General features: G+C 44.9%; 1 protein-coding gene across 1 annotated transcript; it reads right to left on the minus strand.

The window, feature by feature from the left end:
• Window positions 1-1,298: 1,298 nt before the first annotated feature.
• LOC141042612 (uncharacterized) lies at window positions 1,299-8,430 on the minus strand. Its single transcript, XM_073511460.1, has 3 exons — window positions 7,289-8,430; window positions 6,458-7,197; window positions 1,299-1,305 (listed from the first exon to the last, which is right to left on the minus strand). Exons 1-3 carry the CDS (start codon window positions 7,544-7,546, stop codon window positions 1,299-1,301), a joined length of 1,005 nt encoding a protein of 334 aa, XP_073367561.1. The 5' UTR covers window positions 7,547-8,430.
• Between the last annotated feature and the right edge of the window lie 1,653 nt (window positions 8,431-10,083).

Genomic DNA, 10,083 nt, shown 5'->3' on the forward strand with positions numbered 1-10,083 from the left:
GTCCCCTTCACCGGCGGCTCTAGGCCAGGTCAAGGGGCTCCATCTCTACGGCGGAGATCCCGTGGTTCTCAGTTCGGCGGACCCGGCGAGTACAACGATTTCTTTGTCTACAGGGCAGGTCCAGGGGCTCCGTCTCTCCACCTTCTCGCCGCCACCTACCTCTGCCCCGACTACATCACGATGGCTGGCGTCATGCCCCTCGGCGGCGCCGATACCAATAACAAAGACTACGCCGTGGTCTTCCCCTCGCGATCAAAATCGTTGCGATACGCCAACGACTCTAGCAACATGTTGTACAACCTCAATGTGTATCGATCGGATACCTCCAAGTGGCAGTGGCACAGCCTCCAGGTGTCCAAGGACCACAATCACGAGGTAATAATGCAGCACGAAGGCACCCTCGTGATCTTCGCCGGAGGGGAAACACTCGGCTGGGTTAATCATTGGCATGGCATTCTTCTATGCAAAGTGCTTGACCAGCATCCGAAAACGCGTTTGATACAATGGCCTGTTCCGATACCTTTGCGATCTGGTGTCGCGGTTTGGCATGGGAGTTGACAATATCTACGCACGGCCGTTCCGCGACGTCGCTATAAGCAATGGCGTGATTAGGTTTGTTGAGCTGAAATCTTGTCGGCGTAGCGAGACCTGCAATGAGAAAGGAGTCATTGGTCAAGGCTGGACGGTCACCACATGGAACAGGGGGATGTACTCAGACAAGTGGCACAAGAGGTTCACTGTCAAGGCTGAATACGTGCCTGTCACGGGTTCAAGTTACCCTAAGGTATCGGGTGGCAAGAAGTTGAGCTGGGATAAGGTGGTTCATGGTGGGCCCACTCTGAGCTTGTGTGACGACGATGTTGTCTACATCATGGCTAGACTGGACATCCGGCCCGTGGTTGCATGGATGCTTGCCATTAACATCAAAGAGGGAACACTAGAAGCGGTCAAGCAGTGTTCTGTTGAAAAGCTGCTCGGTCTTGAACCGACTTATGTTCAGTGTGCCTTTTTCAACTACGTCAAGCAGTGGAGAAGGTGATGAGGAAGGGGGGCTTGCAGGAAAACTATGGAGAAGTCAGTTATAAATACTTGTATTAGCAATCTTAATGATTTATAGCTTGTCTACAGATTATCAACTTTATAGCATGTGGTTGCCTACAGAGACGTTTCTTTATAGTATGTTGTTTTCGTATGATAAATTTGTGTGAGAACTGAACATTTTGTTAAAAGTAAACACGCGGTTATCACATCTACAAAACTTTTGACAACAACGACATTGTTCATTTTCGGCATATCCACTAAGCACTGCGACAAAGTTATATCATCTGTTAGCAACTTCTATTGTGGACATTGCTCAAGGTTGCCCATAAAATACTCATGACATTTGTTGTTGTTTATTGAATTTCTTGTACATTTGATACATAAAGGGAAATGTGTTCCTTTTTATGTACATTTGATATACATATAATGGCCTCATTGATGTTTAGTGTTGTTTTACTCTTGTGCCACTTGTCTGACTAGTTCTTTCTAGAAAATATAATGTAAATGTTGTGTTCTACTGTTTCCAATTATTACTCTCCAAAATTTGGAAGTTCAGTATCCTTCTTTTCATCAATAATGGGATACAGTATAGTATTTGTATTCTGCTCGTGAGAGAGCTAGTTGCCTATGATAGGCAATCATAGCAATACTTGGTTGAGAGTATCCGTAGGTTCCATATCAAGTGCCATTTGGTAGATACTGAGCTGCCTTTTTTTTGAAGAGTTCAGTTTTTTTGTCCGGTTTTTACATTTTTGCTAATCAGACTTCTTATTTTACAGGAAAAATTTGCTCAGATGATCCAGGAAGCTGGACATGAGAAGGTTGAATATGAACATCTGGTGGTCAGTCTATTTGCCATATCGGTATGGTTGAAAACTCATATTCCCTCCGTTCCGAATTACTTGTCGCACGTATGGATGTATCTAGATGTATTTTAGTTCTAGATACATCCATTTAAGCGACGAGTAATTTGGAACGGAGGGAGTAGTATGGAAGGTGGTGGATATGAACCCTCTTAAGCAGTAGTTGCACTGAACTGATGACAATTTCTTTGTTTTAAAATCATGTAGCGACTGTCATTCTTGTTTTTCTCAACTCGAAATAAGGACAGGGGCATGGTCTTGTTGTTTTTCCACATCGAGTCCATATATATAATTATATAAATTTGTACACGCAATCCCTGTTTCTTCAGTTTCTATTGTCCCAGCTTACGATGTTGTGCATTTCGACTAGCTATCATGAAGTAAATTTGACATATGCAGGAGACCAAGATGGGTTAATTATTGGAGGAAAATATAATATGGACAAAATTCAAGATGGGTTAATTATTGGAGACCAAGATGGGTTAATTAAATGTAATATGGACAAAATTCAACTAGATTTCTTCAGATGATTTTTCTGAATAGTTCTTCAGAAGACATTGAAAAGGGGGAGCTTATGGATATTATCCTAGAAATAAATATCTTGTGTCAACTATACATTTGTTGCTAAATTAGCTGGCTAAGTGTCAGCTTCTGCCTGGCCGGGGGGGGGGGGGGGGGGGGGGGGGGGGGGGGTTGTGTCTGGGGAGGTCAGTTGGGCATCGGGGAAAGGGCCAAACATGCTGCAGAGGAAGGCGACGACGATGGCTCATGGGCAGAACAGTGTCGTGGTCTTGGCCGCGCTCGGATGGGGGCCTAGGCGGTGGGGGCAGCGTTGGTGGTGCGGGTGAGGCTGCACGTGGCTGCTGGTGAGGCTGGCAGGTCAGTGGCGGGCCGACGTGCAGAGCACGCTTTTGGCATGCCTGCCTCGTGGTCACCATGGCACTGAGGGGTCTGGGGTCTGTTGACCGCTCTCACCGTGTCTAGTAGCTTAGGCATGTAGTTTACTCCCTCCGTCCGGTGAAAAGTGTGCATATATAAATTTTAAAATAAATTATAGAGTGGAGTAAAAAATGCATTGAAAAGATGCAAGACATCTTCTTTCTCTTTAATTACCCAACCTCCAATGAGCTAAGTGCATATAGAAATTAAGAAGACTATGTGTAGAATGTTATTGGTTTTGATTACCGTGTGATGGGAAAGTGCATTGGAAAGACAGAAGTATACTCTTTTGTGGATAAATTTTAAAGCCAAATGTACACTCTTCATCGGACGGAGGGAGTATGTTGCCTAGGTGTCCAGTACTTGGTGCCAGGTGCACTAGATGAAGCGTGCTGTGCCAAAACTCCTACTCGCAGATATGTGTTTTTGTTGTGCCAGGGAGAAGTCACTGGTAGAAAAAAGCCCTTTAGTCCCGGTTCGCAACAGCTTTTAGTCCCGGCTGTGCAACCGGGACTAAATATGCGCGACTAAAGACCCCCCCCTTTAGTCGCGCCTCTTACGGACCGCGACTAAAGGCTTTAGTCCCGGTTCTTGTGGCTGACCGGGACTAAAGGCCCGTCCACGTGGGCGCCCGTGGTCCGTCGGGGCGGAGGACCTTTAGTCCCGGTTCTCGTGGCCAACCGGGACTAAAGGGCTCCTCCGCAGGTTTAGGGTTTTAGCCCCCCTAAACCTGGTTTCTTTTTAGTTTGGAGTGTTTTATTTCTTTTATATTATATTTTGTGTTTTATTTTAATTTTGATAAAGTTTCAGTACACATATTTTACGCTACTATATACATGCATATGAAATTTCAAACAAGAAGAATTCAAGAGGAATATATAATATATATTCAATCTCGGTGACCATATACAACTTCGAACAAGTTTCCATACACAATTAGGATGGATGACCATATACAACTTCGTACAAGTTTCAATCTCGGGTATGCATATAAATTTCTTCGTCCTCGGCATAGTGTTCTCCTTTAGGATTGATGACTTCCCTCATGAAAAATCCTGCTAATTCTTCTTGAATTGGTCGGAAGCGAGCTTCTGGACTAAGCCTCCTCCGCAAGTTATCCGTCGCGTTCCGCACGCTAGCCGATGCCTTCCGCTCCGTGGTGTGTCTCCGGATGTTCTCACAAACATAGTATCCACATAGATTGGTCCCCGGTGGCTGCTTATCCACATTAACTAACCTTCTGAAATCTAGCTCATGTTTGAATTCACCGACAATTTCTTCTGAGAACCGTCTCCAAACCCTACAGGGCAAAGAAAATTAAATGAATAAGGAAGTTATTAGTTACTTGATATTAGGAAATGAACGAAATAGACCGATCGATATAGAGCTCAAATGATTGAAAATAATTACTTTTGCAGCATTTTTCTCATGTCGGCCCAACGCTTTGGATCCGAATCCATAGAGTCCATGATTAGAACTCTAGAGGTGTGAAGTTCAATATTTAGCAGAATCCAGTGGAACCTGCGGACACGTTACATGCACAGTCATGCATAACTCATCGATTAGACATACCATGCATGGAGTAAACAAAAGAGAATGGGCACAAGAGAGAAACACTCACCCAAAATGGTAAGGAAATAGAATATGACTTTTGAGTTGATGCTTTCTAAGAAACTTGTACAGGTCTTTCTCCACGTCTTCGGGGTGATGTTGTAACACATGTCCATTAACGATATGTGGGTCAATGAACCCAACATCATGGATGTTTCTTATTTTGCATTCCCAAATATTCAATCTGCATAATAGCGTACGCAACAATATAGTTAGGACAATATATATATATAGTGCAGGCAATGAAGAACGAGATGAGGTAGAAATAAATCACTTACAGAACGTAGCAACTCAGCATAGATTTGTCGAGGTCACGCAGATTGAACAGCTGGAACAATTCACTCATATGAATTTCTACAGAGTACCGTTTGGTGTGATGCTCATCTGTAACATCCGCATAAACATATTCTTTGTCGGCCCATGTTATGAATTGCTTGTACCAACGTAGCAGATTTCGCATTTGTGGTGGTAGACTCTTTTCCCGCGCAGGCTCGACGAGAGGCCCATTCCGCACATATTGTAATGCTATCTCACATACTGGCGCATCCTCAAGGCCTAAGAAGGCACGAAGAGTCAAACCAATCTCGGACGCTTGTTTCATGGCACCCGGTACAGTCAATCCAAGTGCTGCCGCAGCTGCTATGATCTCGGGGTCCTCTTCCGGACCGGCTTTCACTATGAGCGGGGGGATCGATTGTTTCTTCTGCATCCCGAGCTGGTCAACTTGTTTCCCGCTTTTTTTACTTTCTTCTTTCTCCTCCTTCAATATTTTTGCTTGCCTACGAAGTTCATGTCCATAGTCGTCAGGCATATTCAGCTCGGCTTGGGACGGTGTCGTCAAAAAATCCTTAGCCCACTTCTTTTGCTTCTCAATGAATACTTGCTTGGGCTCAGGCTCTTTTTTCGCCTTCATATCCGCCTTCCATTTCTCATAATCAGCAGACGCGGCCAATTTGGTTTCAGCTTCACTAAGTTCCCCAGGCCTTGGGAGGAGAGGCTTCAGTGATGGCTCCGGTACCCTTGTGGTCTTAGGTACATAAGGGTCCGGGTTAATAGTCCAGGAGCGGGTTTCCTTGCTGTCCGCCTGCTTCCGCTTCTTCGCCGGAGGTGGATTGGGGGGCGTCGTACCCGCCGGAGGAGGATTGGGGGGCGTCGTACCCGCCGGAGGTTGTGGATCGGGGGACGGCGTCGAATGGCGTGAAGGAGGTGTAGGTGAACCACCACGACCACCACCACCGCCACCACCACCACCACCACCATCGGAGGGGGGTGGACTTGCTAGCCTTGGCGCCTCGCCTGGAAACACTATGTACTTCTTTTTCCATAGAATGAACTGGCGCTTGACATCTCCAAGTCTTCTCTCCCCTTCGGGTGTAGGTTTGTCAATCTCCAGGTCCTCAAACCCTTGGACTATGTCTTCCACCGTGACACGAGCATAGCCATATGCAATGGGGTTGTTGTGGTGGAGTGCTCCAGGTGTACAGGGTAAAGCACTGCCGCTAGCTACCTTCGTGGAAACGTTCCCCACGGGATAATGCAGATCACATTCTTTCATCTCCTTTACATCATCCACGGGGTAGTGAGGCTCCGGTGCACGAATCTCGATCATCGGTGCACTAGCACCAGGCGGGGCATCCGTGGAAGCCATGCTGCTTCTCCGCTGCTGGCTTCCGCGATCCGCTTCATGATCTTCATGCGGCCCTGCGGCCGATTTTTCTTTCACTAGTTCATGCACGGTCTGCTTCAACTCATGGAGTTCCGATGCAAACTTCGTCATAAGATCTGCATCCCGGTCCGTCTTTCTCTTACGGCTTCTGTAACAGTACGGGTCATTGTCCTGGGAAAACCCTACTTTCCACGGAACTTTGCCTTTGCCTCGTACACGTCCTCCGTGTTCATCATTCCCGAGGGCTGTTGTCAGTGCGTCTTTCTCTCTGTTGAACTTGATCAAGCCCTCTTGAGCTTGGGTCATTGCGTCAATAAGGGCTTGGGTGGGAGCAAACTGTCTCTGCCGGTGAACACACACCCCTGTCTCCGGGTCTAGCGATCCCCCATGCCCGTACCACCAGCTTTTGGCCCTTGGGTCCCATCCCTCTGTACCTAGAGGGATTCCTCGCACCCTCAGGTCCTCCTCCATCTTCTGCCACCTAGGCTCCGAAAGGCGGTATCCTCCTGGCCCCATAATATGATGGAACTTTTTCTTACTCGCATTATCCTTATTTTTTTTTGATATTTCCTTGAAATGCTCCGATTGCTTTTGCCTCACAAATTCTGGCCAATCATCTTTCAGTTTCTCATGTTGTCCATTGAAATCCGGAGTCTTGCCCTTGTTGACATAGTCAAGGGTTAAATTTTTCTTGAAGTTCCGGAATGCTTCGCCCATCTTCTGAAGAGCGAACTCTTTAACTAGCCTCCTCCTCTGACGTCCACCCGGAACCTCGTTACCGAATTCATCGACTTTGTTGTATTCCGGAGGTAGAATGAAATGTTCCATAAGCTTTCTCCAGCAATCCTTTTTCGTTCTCTTGTCGACAAAACTGAAACCAAGACGTGCCTTCTTTGGCTCCTTCCATTCCTGGACGGTGATCGGGACGTTGTCTCTAACAACGACTCCGCATTGGTTGATAAACTTTGAGATGAGCTGTAGGGGCTTGCCGGTTTCACTGACAAACTCAATGGCATATGTTTCTCCTGTTTTCATCGCCTTGGATTTGCCACGCTTTGTCGTACTCGATCCGGAGGGCTAAAAAAAGAAAGAGAGTCGCGCGCGTTAATACATATGTATTCACATTTCAGTAAGTTTGTATCACGAGAGGCTCAATGTATATATATACCTCGCCGGAGGTGGTTGCTACTTGCAATTCGAGATCGTCGGTTGTTGACGGTTGACCTCCGTCGACAATGTCCGTTCCTTCACCTTCTTGATCATCGACAATCTCTGTTCCACCATCAAGGTTCAGATAAGAAGAGACTACATCCTCTTGTTGCTCATATTCTGAGCCCGGCACATAAGGAATCTCGTTGTTGATGATGCCCATTAAATAACGTTCAGCCTCCGGATCCCTAAGCGGCTCGGTTCTATCGTCCGCCATATGTCACTCCTGCATGTAGTAAAAATTCTTTAAGTATAAAGGAATTAAAAAATAAGATTAAGGGGACATAGAGGAGGAGGAATTAAAAAATAAGATTCTTTAAGTAAAAATTCTTTTTTTCTTCTTCTTCCTCTTTCTTCTTTCTTTCTTCTTCTTCCTTTCTTCTTCCTCTTTCTTCTTCTTCCTTTCTTCTTCTTCCTTTTTCCTTTCTTCTTCTTTCTTTCTTCTTCTTCCTTTCTTCTTCTTCCTTTCTTCTTCTTCCTTTCTTCTTTCTTTCTTCTTCTTCCTTTTTCTTTTTTCTTTCTTTCTTCTTCTTCCTTTCTTCTTCCTTTCTTCTTCTTTTTTTCTTCTTCCTTTTTCTTTCTTCTTTCTTTTGGTTTTCATTTGGTTTTCATTTTTTTTCTTCTTCCTTTTTCTTCTTCCTTTTTTTCTTCTTCCTTTTTCTTCTTTCTTTCTTCTTTCTTTTTTTCTTCTTCCTTTTTTTTTCTTCTTTCTTTTTTTCTTCTTCCTTTGTTTTTCTTCTTCCTTTGTTTTTCTTCTTCCTTTTTTTTTTTCTTCCTCCTTTGTTTTTATTCTTTCTTTTTTTCTTCTTTCTTTTTTTCTTCTTCCTTTTTTTGTTTTCTTTTGTTTTTTTCTTCTGTTTTTTTTTCTTCTTCCTTTGTTTTTCTTCTGTTGTTTTCTTCCTTTTTCTTTTTTTTCTTCCTTTTTCCTTTTTTCTTCCTTTTTCTTGTTTTTCTTCTGTTTTTCTTTTGTTTTCTTCTTCCTTCTTCCTTCTTCTTCTTCCTTTTTCCTTTTTCTTTCTGCTTCTTCTTCTTCCTTTTTCTTCTTCCTTCTTCTTCTTCTGCCGACGCGCGGAGGACGGCAGGCAGGGCCAGCGGGCGGCGGGCGGCAAGGCGTCGAGCGGCGGGCGGCAGGGCGTCGGGCGGCGGGCGGCGGGCAAGGGCGCAGGGCACGGGCGGCGGGCAAGGGCAGGGCACGGGCGGAGGCGGCGCTCACTGGGGACGGGGGCGGCGGCGCGCAGGGCTTCGGCGTCGGCGTCGGCGTCGGGGCAGCGCTTCGGCGTCGAGAGAGAGGAGAATGGGAAGTGGCGAAACTGCTAAGTGCAGTATTTATAGACGCACCTTTAGTCGCGGTTGGGGAGGCGGACCGCGACTAAAGGTACCCTTTAGTCGCGGCTGGCCACACCAACCGCGACTAAAGGGTACCCTTTAGTCGCGGTCCGCCTCCCCAACCGGGACTAAAGGGTTTTGGCGCCGCTTTAGTTCCCGCGCAGAAAGACCCTTTAGTCGCGGTTGGGGACAACAACCACGACTAAAGGGTACCCTTTAGTCGCGGTCCTCCTCCCCAACCGGGACTAAAGGGTCTGTGCTGGAACTGGCGCGGTGCGGTGGGATGTTTAGTCCCACCTCGCTAGCCGAGAGGCTTCGACAGTGGTTTATAAGCGCGGCTGCGCTCACCACTTCGAGCTCCTCTCAAATGCAGGCTTACGGGCCTATTCTGTCACTATGTGCCTGTGGGCCTACTGGGCCTTCTGCGGGCCTGAATCCTGGCCCATTAATGGGTTTCTAGTCGTATTCAGGCCGTGGTGGCCCAGTAGGTGGCCCAGTAGGTGGCATATTTTTTATTTTTTGCCTTTTTTTTGTTTTCTTTTTTGCTTTATTTATTTTGTTTTGTTTTTCTTCTTTTTTTTCTTCCATTTTTCTTCTGTTTTTTCTTCTGTTTGTTTTTTCTTCTGTTTTTTTCTTATGTTTTTCTTCTGTTTGTTTTTTTCTTCTGTTTTTCCTTTTTTCTTCTGTTTTTTCTTCCTTTTTTCCTTTTTCCTTTTTTCTTCTGTTTTTTCTTCTGTTTTTTTCTTCTGTTTGTTTTTTTCTTCTGTTTTTTTCTTATGTTTTTCTTCTGTTTGTTTTTTTCTTCTGTTTTTCCTTTTTTCTTCTGTTTTTTTTTCTTCCTTTTTCCTTCTTTCTTCTTCTTCCTTTTTCCTTTTAAAATCAGAAAAATAAAACTAATTCATTTTAAAATCTTAAAAATACAATTATATATCAAAAAAATCAGAAAAATAAAACTAATTCATTTTAAAATCCCTTGAAGGTTTGATAAAAGGTTTGATACATCATTCAGTTCATCGACCAAATACAAAGTTTGGTACAATAAATTATTACACATCAATTCTTCCCTTGTGTCCCTGCTTGCTTACGATTGTGCCGTATCCATGGAGCATCCTCATCATTTAACTTAATGCTTGGGTCAGTGTTCACTTTGAAGGGCGGAATTTCACCAAACATATTATAATCTTCTGACATGTCTGTCTTGTCCTCCACTCCCACGATGTTTCTTTTCCCTGAAAGAACAATGTGGCGCTTTGGATCATCGCATGATGTACTGATCGTTTTCTTATCTTTTCGTTTCCTCGGTTTGCTACTCATGTCCTTCAAATAAAAAACCTGGGCGACATCTTTGGCAAGGACGAATGGTTCGTCAAGGTAACCAAGATTGTTGAAATCCACCATTGTCATTCCGTATTGCTCGTCCACCTTTAC

The sequence above is a fragment of the Aegilops tauschii genome, chromosome 3, assembly GCF_002575655.3.
Source record: "Aegilops tauschii subsp. strangulata cultivar AL8/78 chromosome 3, Aet v6.0, whole genome shotgun sequence".
In the NCBI taxonomy this organism is placed as follows: Eukaryota; Viridiplantae; Streptophyta; class Magnoliopsida; order Poales; family Poaceae; genus Aegilops; species Aegilops tauschii.